This window comes from Carcharhinus amblyrhynchos, chromosome 10 (genome assembly GCF_965287045.1).
Source record: "Carcharhinus amblyrhynchos chromosome 10, sCarAmb.v2.hapA, whole genome shotgun sequence".
Lineage (NCBI taxonomy): Eukaryota > Metazoa > Chordata > Chondrichthyes > Carcharhiniformes > Carcharhinidae > Carcharhinus > Carcharhinus amblyrhynchos.
The window spans coordinates 69,986,947-70,002,749 of NC_137333.1; the positions used below are offsets into that span (position 1 = coordinate 69,986,947).

A 15,803-nucleotide genomic window follows, 5' to 3' on the forward strand; every position below is an offset into this window, starting at 1 on the left:
AAAGTGGATATCGGGGCTTCAAGTGGGCATTAAGTTTTTAGCCAAGTCTTGCTTTCAAGATTTTTGGGTACCAATTCTTTGTCCTGGTTCTTGGATATGGAGCAGTATGTACCAGAATGCAAATCTCAGCTTAAAAGCATTAAACTGAGTACCTCCTTGCACAGTTTAATAAAGATACCCGAACTAGGCTTGAGGGCCTACAGGAAATCCAGTGAAAGGTCAGAGGCATGCATTGAGGCTCTTGTTCCAAGTCTCAGGATAGTTCTTCAGCATAGTTTTTAATCTTATGAAATTCTTTTGTTCACTTGAAATCTCCACATAAAATTGACAGCTCTTGGCAGTCTGGACATGAATTCCTGAAATCTATTCCCCAAATCTAACTGAGTATAAGGAAAATTAGAGGCAACCACAGCCCTCAAAGATTTGAGCAACGATGAACAACCTTTGAAAGAAACTTAGACAGCTAACAAAGATTTGCTTGTTGCCACGGATGAGGAAAAATAATGATTAGTTCCACCGAAGAAAGGACTATACCTGCAAACATGGTTACTATTGCTGTTATGTAGTGTGCAAACATGAGATAAGACAGAACACCAAAGTGATGCACCCTATCACTGTTACAATCCTGAGGTACAAATATAGAAGGCTAGTCAACTGACATACTGGGAGGATATGCAGTATAACTATAGCCAAGTAAAAACTAATTCTGTTAATAAAAAGTAAATAGTTGTAAAAGCTGGTAACCAGAACCAATTCATGTGGTCAACAGCTGACTTTGACCAGTAGCAGAGTAGATTCATCAATCTGGATATGGACAGCTTCAAAAATGACAAGAATTTATAATTACTAACTAAGGAATATGATGTCTACCCAAGTGTGTGGAGAAGCATTTCAAAAATTATAGATATGTTAAAAATTAATAATCATAAGATTATGGGCCAGCAGAGACATTGATTGGAACATAATTATTTCAATGAAATAAAAATGGTACAACCAATTTCATTTAAATGACAAAAATTGAGTACACCATCCAATAATGTAGGATTATTTCATATCAAAGTAGAAGCAAAATTATAAAATTGTTTGCAGTTACATCACTTACAGGCTTCTACAAAAGTACTGGTGCCAAGCATTTTGAATGCACAAGAATTCTTACATAGAACTACATGTCTTGTACTTTAAATTATTTACTTTAAAAAGTAGTGAGTTACTGCATCTTTACCTACACTATGATGCATTTCGAACATCTTAACAACCAAAATCTATAGAAGGCAATTGAAACTGAAAGGAAATTTATTGTACATGTATATAAATGCAATATATTTGCAACACAACTGATTTTCACCATTGAGAATGATAAATGTAAGTTTAAATATATGCATACTTAACCAATAAAAAACAATCATGTTTCAAAAAAAACTCTCCAATTTGCTTGATGAAATAAATCAGCCTGTTAAAAGCACTTTTTTGTGAAGCAATGACTTACCAGTTACATTTTAGCAACTCTTGTAAACAAATCATAGCAGATCTCCTAGATACTACATCCAATCTCAAATAATTCCATTTGCAGGATGGTAGGTATATACAAATACTAAGTATTAAACCCTACATAGATGTGCTGAAGGCACAAAAAAACTTTCAGATACACAATGGTCAATTAAGCAACTATAAACATCTTGAATACCATTTCATAATCACTACTTGTCCACGTATTGCAGTGGCCAAGATGGAGATCCACAAAGAAAAATACTGTGCCTAAGTTGCTGCTGAAATTTTCACCCAAATGTTTTGCTTACTTTTAAAACCAAAACACACCTGGAAGTAATGGATCGATAGCATATAAAAGCTTAATATTTTAGTGAAATGATTCATAAATTTGCTTAAAAAGCATAAAAATACACCATAGGTATAAGACATTAAGTGCCAAGAAAATTGGTGGAAACATAAAAGCAAAAGGGATAACAAAAACACCAAGAGAAATGGTAAGACAGAATTGAAAAAAAAAGGACTGTACACCAACTGCTGTGACAGTCTTTTAGCACTTATGTTAGAAATCAAATATTGATCCTTCAAGGGATGTGTCAGATGAGGCTAGATAGCAACCAAAGCATATCACTGAGGAGTTGGATATGTATTTTTCAAAAATTTTCAACATTTGGAAGGCAGTCATAATACAAGAACATTATAGACAAGGTGCGCAGGTAAAATTGCACCAGAAATGACGTTTGCGAGATGAATGAATTTTTGCATAAATCTCATTCCCCCCAAAAGAAGTGTTCAAGAAACTGGACAGTGATACGCAAGCCACTGTCTTGCACAAAAACACAGACGCTCATTTAATTCCAGGTAGAATCCAATAGATTGGCTCACTGTGATCCAATTATTAGGAAAGATTAAATTGCAACACAAGCAATTAAGTTTTGATTCTGATAGTGAAACAGTTGGTAAGCATCACATGGGATACAACATACAGTTAACCCGCATGGTCTGTCATTCAAGTTTTTTAAAAATGCCCAGGATAGTGTAGGAGATTAGTCTTGACTTACATTACAGAGGATTATAGAATTATAACATTAGCAGAGGGTTAAGAATTGTTGTTAATGGGCATGATTGAGCTTTGAAGTTTCATGGTACTTGAAGGGTTTTGATAAACTGAATAAAGAGAAACTGTTCCCAGTGGCAGTCATTAATCAAAGGACCTAAATGTAACATAATTAACAAAACTCCACAAGAGCTTACATTGGAGGGTTTAAAAACAAACATAGCAAGTTATAATGATCTAGAATCCATTGTTTGAAAGGGTGATGGAAATTAATTTTAAAATGTAAAAAATGTATCCAATTTGAAGAGGAAAGATTTCTATGGCTCTGGGGGAAGGGGACAAATTGCAAAAACTCTTTTGTAGAACTGACAGGCCGCATGTTCTCCTGTGCTGTATCATTTTATGATAAAAATCAGCAAGCGAACTCAAGTTAGGAAACAGGTTTGTCATGCATCTGTTAAAGGGTACAGCTAAGAGAAGTACATAACATGGAAGCAACCTGATGCATAATGTGAGATGGTCATTGACACAACAATATATATTTTTAGTGGTTCACTTCAGTTGGCTGGTGAACTTGTTACAGATGCAGAGTGATGTAAACGGTTAGAGTTCTATTCCTGTACCTGCTGCGGTTATTCATGAAGGCTTGCCTTCTCACCCCTTGGTGATCCTCAGATAAATCACCATTAGTCACAGCCTATGGTCATCTGGCAATATGACAACTTTACAAATTCTTAGGTAGTTTAGGGCAACAAAAGGTATAAATACAAAGAGTATTATACTTTGCATATTTAAATATTGCCTTTAGTTTGAATCATTGTACATGGCAGAAACATTGAAGCTCAAACTCTATTCAAAATGGAGCTGTGGAGAGTAAACCGATTAATAACAAATCTTGAGACTAAATGACGCACACCACCAGGGGTTATTTGCTTTGGAGCGTATTTGAAATAGCTAGGACAATGCCTTGACAATCCCTAATCAGAGAGTGTTAGATAAAATGCAAGAAATAAATTGTCAAGACAAGTGGCAAGCAGAGGATCCCTAGTTATTCAAATTGGGACTAGGAGGTTCCTAAGAGAAAAGAAAACTTCCATTTATAGAACCAGTTCCCTGCCAGTTGTGGCTGAAAAATGTGCACAGGTTATCACTTCAGAAATTTGCTTCATTGCCATGAGAAGTTTGAAGGGAATTACCCAGTCTTTGCCAAATTTGCTGCAGTTTGTTTTGTCACCATCAGTAAGCAGCTCAGCTAGGCAAATGGTGAATGAAGCAGTTGGCTGTACTTTGTACCCATTAAAGTCAGCTTGATGAGACTGAAGACTAACAATTTTTAAGTGGTCATATCCAACTGCTTAGTACAACCCAAAATATAACAAAGCCTTTGTATTGATATACCAAATTTACTGGAAAGCACCCAAAATCTTCAACTTTATCTTGATCATAAAAATTCCTCCCATTTTATTAACACCTCCAAATGTGCAGCATAGCAATCAAGATGCAAAAATGAATTTCATTAAAAAGAGTTCATATAAAGAGCCAATAAAACTGGTTAACTACAGTATATCAAAGTAGAAGTGATTGAAAAGCACTATATGCAGGTTACAGCTATTTCTAAGCATAAAGTTGGCCAGATACAGCTCACCCCAAGGACATTGGCTTAACCTGTTTATTGTCCTCTGTGTTACGTGACCAAATATCTTGCTAGGACAATCTAATCAGATACAAGAAATCAACACAAATTATAAAAATCATAATTCTCTCCTGAAAGATTAAAAAGATACAACAGCGACACGGTGGTCAGCACTGCTGCCACAGCTCCAGGGATCTGGGTTTGATTCCTGGCTTGGGTCAGTGTGGAATTTGCACAGTCTCCCAGTGTCTGTGTGGGTTTCCTCTGAGTGCTCCAGTTTCCTCTCTCAGTCCAAAAATGTGTGGATTTAGTTGATTGTCTATGCTGAATTGCTCCTTAGTGTCCTGGGATGTGTAGGTTAGAGGGATTAGCAGGGTAAATATGTGGGGTAGAGCCTGGGATAGGATTGTTGTTGGTGGAGACTTGATGGGCTGAGTGGCCTCCTTCTGCACTGTCGGGTTTCTATGATTCTAACTGAAAGCATAAATAATTTGAAAGAACAAAAATGTTTCAAACTTAGCTGAGATTTTAAAATTTGAGATTCAAATTTATGATCAAACTGATGATTGGGTCACTGCTAAAAATCAGTAACACTGTTTATGCAACTTATTCATTTAAAAAAGTTAGAACTAAAATGAATGTGTGAACATTAAGTTTCAACAATTCCACAACGCCATTTATTAAGGGCCAATCCTACGTGACGCAATATACACTATGATTTTATTTTAGAAAGGCCAGTCCTTTTGCGAAGAGTTAAGGAGCGTCCAATGATTAGGGTGGACTTGAAGCATGTTGTCAACCCAGTGAATCTTCAAAAGTAATGTTTTTAAGACAGGCAAGTGAAGCATGTAGAATTTAGGATTACAGAAATCCCAAGTAAATGAAGAAAGCACTCTGATAAGTTATTTATGGATGTTATTAATCTGTTTATGAACTGCAAAGATGCTGCAGTATTCCTGCAAGGCAGCAGATACTGTACAAAATTCAACAGTGATTTTAAACAGAAGAGAAAATAAACTACCATGAAACCTTAAGTTTTCACTCACTGTAAAATCAGGAATTTATCCGTCAGCTAGTTCCCAAGCAGTTAAACCTATGTTACTATTAAATTGCCAATTACAGCTCGTGCTTAATCTGTGAAGTAGTATACTTAACTCTGGAGTGGAATAACTTGCACACCCTCAGTACAAGAAACTATGAAATAGGTATGATTGATGTTTGCACCAATTTTCGAGTTATGTACAGCATATATATCTATCTACATATCTCACACACACACAAACACACACATTGTGCATTTCTCAGTATGAGTTGCTTAGCTTTCAAGTACTTCTACGAAATAAAATGGTTTATTTTCTGCTTTATTTATTATTCCAGAACTCCATGGATTTTACAGCATGGTCACATTTTAAAAGATGTATGTATAATACTACATTCACAAGGAGTAAACCCAACTTGCTAAACAATGATGTTTTATGTGATTGCTGTTCTATGCTACAAAGCCTGAAGCATTTACTTCAATATAAAGATTCAAAACAAAAGATTTTACATAAGAAAAACAAAATTCAAGATCTACATCACATTAAAAAACAGTGTCAGAAAACAGCAGATAAAACTCAACTGATATTTTTAAATCACCAGATATCCATATACCTTAAATTGTCACAGAAGGGAATGGTCTATTGTTACAATTCAGAATGTCTAAAATCTGCTGTGGACTTTGTTTGCATCATAATTACCCCTTTGATTTCCTCTACCAAAACCACCAGGTGTACCACTCACACCCACACCTGCCATAGGCTGTTGAGGAGGCGGCTCAGGTGCCGGAGTTCCGCTCAGGTTTCCCCTATTGATCATAGGAGGAGAACCCATTTGACCAGGACCTCCTTGGGGAAATCTATCATTGCGCTAGTGTCCATTTGAATAGCAATTTTAAAAAAAAAGTCCATAACACGTTCCATTGTAGGAACAAACCAAAAGATGGCAATTTTATGGATTGATTGGCGACATTTCCGTGTTGGTGTCATGAAGTTTGGCAGGCAGTCCAGCAGTACCAGGCACATACAAAAAGGAGATAGAAAGGAGCAATTACATTAGTTAATGTATTGATTAATGGTGTTTTGAATTATGTAAAATAATTTATATTTTCACAGCCTACTTTCAAACTGACACAAAAAAAGTAACTACAGCCACAATACAAAGGATGCTTCTAATTTTTCATTAGGACTCCAAAGTGATAATGTAAATTCATCACAATACACTAGATCTTTGAATTATAAAGCTGATTTTCTCTGTACTTTAAAGACCAAGCCAAGTTTCTAGGACAAAAATCAATAACATGGCAGATTTCAAAACAATACATACAAGTTGTAATTATGGCAATCAACCAAGAAATCAGAATTTTTTTTTTTACACACTAAGTGTATGATTTGTATAGCTCAAGCCACAACTATTTTAAAAATATGACCATATTTTTTAATAATTGACCAGTCTCATGTTGAGCAATAATAAAGTATTTTTAATATCACCTCATTTGATATCTCAAAGTTAACGCCAGTTAATAGCATTAAAATTTTGGTCTACTGCTAAGGCCCTGTCATCTTCTGATACTTATTTACATTTTGGTTTACGCAAATCATAGTATAAACTAAGGTCAATGTTTTTATTTTCTCTTAACTCATTTTAAACAATCAGAACAAGGATATCCTTTTGAAAGATGTCATAAATAGAAAGGTGCACTGTATTATTCAATTGTTTCAAAACACACACAATCCTCAAGCTTTCTCAATTCTCAAATGAATTATTGGACATGCCATTTTCACCACACTTCCTACCGTTCAGAGACTTTGAGCATTCCCAGCCCACTCAAATCCATCTTTTGATGCTTTTCCTTCACTTCTATCTCTCCCACAATATAATTTACACTTGCTCCCGACCTTGATCACCCCCACTCCCCATCTTTACCGTTGCTCATCTATATAACGCTCAATCATTCCTTTCCTTCACCATTCTTCCATCTCCTCTTCTTGGGTCACTTCTTTCACTGGGGATCTGTTTCTCTTCTTGTATTTTGTCTTCTCACCTTCAGTCCTTCTTGCCCTTTCTCCCCTCCCCCATCTTCCTCTTCTTGCAATTCTAACATCCTTACTCCTCCTTCCCCCTCCCCTGCAATTCTTCATATCTTGTTCTCTCGACTTTCCACATCTTTCCTTTCCTACTCTATTTTGTTGCATCTATGCTGCTTTTTGTGGGAATTGTGGATAGGGAAAAAAAAAATCACACAAACCGGACTTGGAATTATTGTTCCTTAATTTTCATATTCTTGGAGGAGGTGGGTGCACCCAGGGATACACAAGTCCAGTTACTCTCACAAATCTTCAGTTTACTGGGCTGCTCTGAAGGAGCCAAGTCCTGACTGCAATCAACTCTCCTATTTGCTACAAACAGCAACAATGAATATGAAAAGCTAGCCCACATCTGAAAAACCATTAGCAGAAACAGTAGATTTTTCCAGTGGGAAATTAAACAAAACTTCCAGGGTCTTATCTGGGATGTAATAGTCCACTCTTGAGTTATTGCTATCCTCAGGATTTCCTTTACCAACCTGACCATTAAAAATTCCAACTGAAGAACCATGCTTCTGGATTTGGAAATGAACATAATCCTGCTGCATTGCCAAACTGCAGCATAACTTCATTCCTTACCAGCAGATTTTTGTGGCACTCTTCTTAAAACAAAGAGTGGCGCTATGGATTGTTTTGAAGTGGCAGACAGATAGATATTGAACACCATATGTAAAGGGATACCATTTTGATATGGCTTAATCAAATTATCAGAAAAATGTAAGATACTACACTAAAACAGTTTCATATTGTTTTTTTATATTAAAAATTTGTTGGACAATCCCAAAAAACAATGATGGCCTTTTTTCATATTAGACATGTTAGATGTCACACATGAGAACTAACTTCCAACGTATACATAGATGTTTTATATAAACAGATAAAAAGGCAGAATATCAATTTGATTCCCATTTGCAACAATAAGTAGCAAATGTAGTTTGCTCAAAATAAACAAAATCCATGTTACAGGTTATTTTTCTGTTATCAAATATACCATGTGCCAACATGGTGTTTACTATTTATTCATGGGACAAAAATATCAGCCTGTCACCTGCAACAGCTTTGACCGCTTAGCAATTTTAACCATAATGAAACCTACCTATCCTCTGGCTCGTGGCTCAATTCTAGATGGGAAGAGTAACCTTTTAAAATAATTTTGCTCAATTACCAACAAGGAAGAAAAGTCGAAAGGATTGAAATTTTAAATGGAAGGCCAAACCACTGAAAGAGGAGGATGTTGGCAATGTTGTTCAGCTTGCAAGGATAGCTACTTCTATCTCTACTTCCTACTTGTGAAACTAATCTCCACTATAGAATAAAATTTCAGATAGAAAAAAATGAAAAAGCTTCTGTGCTCGTGATTTTTTTAGCCCAAGATTAAAATACAAATAAAAAGGTGCTAGTCAGAGTTCACAAATTTTAGAATTTAAAATCCAGTACCTATGCTTGTTAATATTACTTCAAAAATCTTAGCTTATGGCTAAATAAATGTAATAATTTAAATTAGCCCATTAATATGCCCCAATTAGTTTTAATTTGTCATCTGTACTTTCTGATTTTCAACGACAAAGTCAAACAAACAGTTCAAGCAATTTTGATGAGAAACAGGGCTGGAACTCTGTCCCCCACCCCCCAAGAAAAACATCTCAGGCATAACCAAATCTAACAGAACACAGGACATTACCTTGACACATGTTTAAAGATAATTGGAAATACAAATGCTTCTGGAATTCTCAGTTTTCCATTGTGTTTTATTCCTTTAAAAGGTTCAAATTCTAGCCCCGGCAAACTTTGCACAAATGCGAAGATGCATGAATTTAAGTTTAAGTGTCTGAAGGATACGTTTACACCTTCAAAAAGCTTGGCACATAGTTTAGACTGTGCAGTTCTCTGCAAAATATTTACAACAAAATTTGCATTGTCGTAAACAATGTGACTTAGCCTAGGAAACTTGAAATTATCTAGTGTTGTTTTAATTTTATGCTTGTTTTATGTAATGCAATAGCAGATATTCCTTATAACCAATGTTTAGTGATACTCAAGGCCCTCTGAAATACGACATTTGGATTTTACCTAACCACTTCCCGAAGCATATCACAGAAATCATGACCAAGATTCAAACTTGTCCGAAGTCTATCAAATATATAAAAGGTCATTTAATTTGACCTACTGCATGGTCCTATAGCAATGTAATCAGTACCCTAATTTATGCTTACACCAATAACTATTGGCTAATATTTAATTCTAGATAAAATAACTTGTCTATTGAAATTCAGAATCCAAGTTCATTTGTATAATAAAATCCTAAAGCATGAATATCTCTACAGCTATGCTTGGAATCATCAAAGCTTCCTTTACAATTTCAATACTGTGCAATCACTGTACCATTACTGTACTCTACCTTTTTGCTTCATCATTTATATGTATAAACTGATCTATTTCAATGTATCAGGACACCACCTTCCTAACTCGGTGATTATCCAAAACATACCTGGTGGCACTGAACTGCTTCAATAATCCAGATTTTATATAAACAGATATGATCAAAACTTTGAAGTATGCAAACCTTTAATAGAAAGACTATGCCAGTCTGAATGTTAGTGTAAACATATCTCATGCTATTTAAAAAGAAAGTCAAAAAACATTAGGTGGTTTAATACATTACCATTGTTCCACCGTTGTCTCCCAGCATGGGTGTTCCCAGATTTGGAGTTCCTTCTGGCCCAATGGCTGGGACAGGTCCCATTGTAGCACCAGGCATAGGTCCACGGTTGTTCATGTTCATGCCCATAAGTGGAGCAGGGCCTTGATTGCCAGCAGGAGCCGGGCTATACGCATCTATGTAAAATAGTGGGTACTTAGATCTAGCCTAAATCTAATTATTCTTCCAAGGCAAATAACTGGATTGAATATTTGTAGAAACTTAATAAATATAGAAACATGCTTATTTAATATATGGACCATGCAAAGCAACTGCTACCTGAGTAAGAGCCTGCAAAAATTGTTCTTTGGGACTGTACAAATAATACCACGTACATATATAACAGACAATATTTTTTCAACATCTTCACTTCATAAACAAGCTCTACACAACAGGAACTAAAGTATCAACTGGACATTTCCATTTCTGCAAATGATTTGATTCACAATTAAATGGGAAAATCAAGATAATCTTATTATAGTCCAAAGAAACATTTGTTCACAATAATACTCAGCAATTATTTTGGGATTTTTCCCCCGAAGTGTGCCTTAGGCCACAATATTATTTCTTCATATTACAAGCTAAAAACTGTGGTCAGTCATTGAACACATTTGGAAGATTCTTCAAAAGAATAAGCAAATGTATCCATTTCCCTCTCCACAGAAGTCATGATATCGTCAGTCCAACCGAGCTATTAATTGAGAAGACCTTTGTCACTATTTTATGTGGTAAATAATTCAACTACGTATAAAGACCAAGGCTATCCAATCACGATCTTTTCTCTCCAGGAGAAGTGTAATTTTTTTTTACTGGCATAGAGATACGGGTGTAAACCTAAATTGATAACCACACAAAGCTGTCCGAGAGGATGTAGCACATATTGGATTTTCATACCAGAACTAAGAAAAGACGAGACAGAACTGTTTTAGAAAATACTAACCATAGCCAATTTTGTAATATGTTACTTTACATTACCAGAGAACATCAATTGAAAATTATTGTAAATAGCATTCCTTTGCCCATTTTAACAAATTTACCTCGCAATGTTTTCATTTAAAAATCAAACATTAAAAAAAGGACCAAAAGATTATTAATATATGGTCTTGAACCTTCCAGATGTGGCCTATTTTGAACTATTCAGTTCCACGTTATTAATGCTACAAAGTTAAGCCACACAGCGATAACTTGAAATAAAAGGATCTGAGCTAAAAGTCCTTGGTTAATTTTTTTGCAGGTTTGGGCTTTCTCCCAAAACCCCATAAATTTGGCTGGAAAGGTTTGTACAAGCAAAACACCTAAATCCAAGTACACATAATTTAGAAACTGTTATTTAAGTCATGCCATCCTACAATTACATCACTTTAATGTAGGTTTGCTAATGCTTCATGATAACTGGTTGGTAGGGAGTGGAGGAGAGTAAGAGAAGTGGGCAGCTGCTAAATACAAGAAACGACAAGCCTACAAAGTTCAAACCATTCCAACTTGCATAATGACCTTTAGCAAATATTCAGTAAAGTTGCACTTTAGTAGCCATGCCAATTTAACTATATGCAATGTCTTAAACAGCTTTTTGATACATCGTGATTTTGCTATGTCACTTTCTTTGACAAAAAAAAGGCAAATAACAAAACTGTTTCTAACTTGTGTTAGGAACACACAAAAACTGGATCAACAGGATTCATTTTAGACTGGTCAATATTGAGCCCATCATGCCCACCCCAATAAAGCAAAATTAACTAGTCTCTTTCCCTGCCTCCACCCAGTGCTGCAAATTCTCTCCTCAGGTACTTATCTAGTCCTTCTTGAAAGCTGGAGTTGAACGTGCCTCTACCACACGCTAGCAGGAATGCTCAGAGTGCAGCTCGGATACATTCTAGAAGTACCCAGTCAGTGGGGCAATTTAAATTCCATTCTGGAAAAAAAACTGAAGTAACAAATGGATTGTGTAAGACATTTGTAAAGGATGCCATCTCAGAAAGCATTCAATAAAAAGCACAGACGTTCTTGGATTAACATAGCTTTGGAGAGGGTAGTTGAAACTTCATTTAAAACTAGAATTCCATCAAGTTCCATTTAACAAAAATCTTATGACTGCTCGAACACAATGATTATTTGTCTTTCAAGGTACGAAGCATATCCACTTCTAACGTTGAAAAAGTTAATCAATTGTCAATTTATTTCAAATCATGCCACTGATCGAAAGAAAATTTAATTTTATTTCTCCAATATGTCCTTTTCCCCAACTTCAATTTAATAATTTAAAACACAGAAACTCACACTAATACTATGGTTATGTTATAATGCTGCTTTGAGAACATGCCTCAACTTAGACAATACCACTGCAATGTAAATGAGGTGCAGCAAAGCACTAGCAGTTAGAAAATTTACCCCAACCACTTGCAATGCAGTGTAGTAACCACAAGAAATTAAGGGGGGGGGGAAAACAAACTGGATTTCTAATTAATTAAATTAAAATAGTAGACATTATTGGAAATGGGATTTTAATACTTATTTATATGGTATTGTTTGTTTACTTTAATCATGCGCACATCTGATGGTAAAACAGCAAGATGTATCCCGTGATTGTTGTCAACACATCATTTTCTTTTTAAACTGAATGGTGGCTATTATTTGCTCAGTAAAACATTCTTGCATAAAACTACATTTATCTGTATTGTATACAAGATATTTCCTATCAAAGTTAGTGTGTGTACCTAACGTTGTCGCAGCAGTCGTGCCTCGGGCTAGTTAGCAGTTTAAATTCAATAGCACTGTAAACACTGCCATGGATTTCACTGAGATCTTGTCCATAGTGCCATAAAATTGGAATGCTACTTTATATTTGTAGATTTTGCAGATCCACCTCATAACATTGGATATAGACAAATTAAAACGATGCTATTGCTTATTCCTAAATTCACCCCATCAAATAAGCAGAGAAAATTGCAAAATTACAGACTGTTTCAAGCATACATGATCATCACCTCCACTGAAAACAAGACACTGTCTTCAGGACTAAAAATTTGGACTAAATGTGGTTATTAACATGCCCAATGACGTCTACACACTTTTAATTTATTAAATAGAAAAACAGCTAGCCATAGTTTGATGGAAAATCTCGGTGTATATTTGAAACATACTTGGGCGCGGAGAAGTGCTGGATTTGTATTTTCCCAGTCTTGAGATTGCACTACAATGTAGCACTGTGGGAGACAACTGAATAAAAATTGCACATGCAGAGTTTTAAACAAGAGAACTTGAGAAATGCTGTGGCTATTCAAAATTTAACTTAAAAAGTCAACCTTTAAGTCACATTCATCTCAACCCATATACACTGATTGTGCATCTTGTACCATAATAACGTGATATCAAGAATAAAGATTAAACAAATTATGTTTATTGTCTAAGTAGTACCACAGCTCAAGTATTAAAGTTTCTCAGAACTACCAGACCTCTCAGGAATATATCAGTTTGCTGCGACCAAAACAAGAGCCGGCCTTGATCATATTCAGGAGTGCTATAAGTTATGACAAAAATATTCCACTGCATTGTGATTAAAGCAAAATGTACACAATGTAATTGTCCACATCACAGTGAAGCATAGAAACGTAATGATACTATTTGACCATTACTTTTGCAGTACGTGGAGAACACCTATTCATCATGCCACAACCTAAGATTTCTCTATTTGAAACACTAACTAGTTTTAACAAGTTGCAGCCATATGATATCTGCAATACAAGATGTAGTTTTACAATGTTTGGAACACTGCAGAACACAATGGTTTACTACAATTCAAAAAACATGCAACTTATACCACAATAAATGTGATATTGCCAGGCAGTGCAATTTGATTCTACCAAATCATCTCTTGTATTAAAAAGATGATGTTATTGCTTCAAGTTTACAAAGAGGGTCAGAATAATCAGACATCAGCGGATAAAAAGACGACAATAGAATAAAAGCTTCGTAAACTTAAAACGAGAGTATAACTTGTGAACTAAAGTACTATCACCTTATGACAAAAGCAGTCAAACTTAAAACCAAATAATTAAATCAGAGTTTATCAGTCACAGGATGTGGGTCCATCCTGAATTACCCTCAAGTAGATGGTGGCAAGCTGCCTTTCTGTATTGCTAGCATTTGGATGGTCAGCAGTTTGAGATTACTGAGTAACTTTCAGACAGCACTTAAAAATTTGAATTTATTTAACTAAAATTAAATCCCATGGCTGCTTTTGCGGAATTTGAATTCATTTCCCTTGATTATTAATCTAAACCTCTGATTACAAGTCCAGTAATAAATACCTCTCAGCTACCATTACCAGTTTTTCAATGCAAGAAAAGCAACGATATAATTATGTGCAAGAGGTTGTACATTAAAAATACTAATAAATTTTTCAAGCTGCATTGATGTAATAAACTCCTACATTTATTAGATGTAGCTTTACAACTTTTGAAGCACAGCATTTGCACCTATGTAAAATTAAATTTCATCTTTCAAACAGGTACAGTCCCAAAGAACATCGCTAGGCACAACCATGAAGTAACAGATGTACAACACCTCAGGTGTTTTCATGGATTAAGACCCTACCTCCCATGCCAATTCCTCCACGTGGACCCATATCACCCATCCTCATATCCTGTTCTCTCTGAAAATAGAAACATTTTCATGGTCAACCTACCAGCACAGGTTCTCTGTGTATGTTCAGTGTCTTACCTTTAATGGCACAAAAAATCTATTGCTCTACTCAAAAACCCAGTAAATATCAAAAGGTATGATTAAAAGTCTGAATACGAGGCAGGGAGGAAAAAAAGCGCGAGTTGGAATCCAAGTGTATCTCACTTAGATACAATGCCCCTTCTGTGAAGCAGATACAGGGGTAATTTTAAACTTCATGGTGTGGAAAACTGGCAGCAGTGGATAAGCAGCCTATGCTATTATTCCATCCAATCTTCCCTTGCCAATTCTGTACCAAATTTGAAAAGTTCTCCCAATGTGTGACTTTCTTTAAATGAAAGCATCTTAATTACATTATGAGTGCATTCTGCTTAACAATCAGCAATCACCAAAACAAGTTTCACATCCTTGTATTTTGATACATTATATAAAAAAAAATCAGTTCACAAAATATGAAATGTTCCACAAACCTTTTCATACACGCCTGCCTATTTTCCACATGGCGCAAAAAATATAGTGATTCAAGAATTGTACTTTAATAGTATTATTTCAGTAGTCAGACTCCGAGTATATCCATTAAATATGTTACCAAGAAAATAAAGTCCCTTCCTAATTAAAAAAAAATCTTACTTTGTCCATTGGTAGTCATCACCCGAAAAAGGAATCCAGCCAAGTGGCACAGATTAGCTTATTTCATTCAACCAGAATTACACAAAACCTGCAATATGTCCCCATGTATAATCATCTTACATTGTACAAAGTTTGTTGCTGTAAATGAAGCAAAGTATGCAAATTGTGTCCTTCCATAGTAGACATACCTGAAAGCAAAAATCTCACAACTTAAAGACAGGAATTACCCAAAACACACAAAAATAAAATGTTAATTAAATCGTCTGTATCAAGAACTTCTCGTGCTCAAGATAATACATACAGGAACATATTACTGCAATATTTGTTCCTTTTTGTTCAGTGGAAATTTTCAACAAAAACAGTATTTTTTAAACTAAAAACAAATGCCTCATTTGGTAGCAGACCTAAAGATCCCTACAAATAAATTATACAAACTTATGCACGTGCAGTTTTCAGCCATGCTTTTGCATTCTCTAAAACAACAGTTTTCAAAGA

At 35.3% G+C, this 15,803-nt stretch overlaps 1 protein-coding gene across 7 annotated transcripts in view; it reads right to left on the reverse strand.

The window, feature by feature from the left end:
• The window catches only part of pspc1 (paraspeckle component 1), a 108,926-nt gene that overhangs the window by 49,692 nt on the left and 43,431 nt on the right, over positions 1-15,803 (reverse strand). For 4 of the 7 annotated variants that reach the window (XM_080197301.1, XM_080197305.1, XM_080197303.1 and 1 more), the window contains 3 exons: positions 14,592-14,649; positions 9,963-10,135; positions 5,519-6,083 (listed from right to left, as the gene is read on the reverse strand). In XM_080197301.1, the coding sequence (XP_080053427.1) occupies positions 5,877-6,083; positions 9,963-10,135; positions 14,592-14,649 (438 nt within the window). In that variant the 3' untranslated portion in view covers positions 5,519-5,876. Of the gene's footprint in view, positions 1-5,518; positions 6,084-9,962; positions 10,136-14,591; positions 14,650-15,803 lie in introns of those variants that run through there. The other 3 variants (XR_013888053.1, XR_013888052.1, XM_080197306.1) reach the window with 1 other exon arrangement.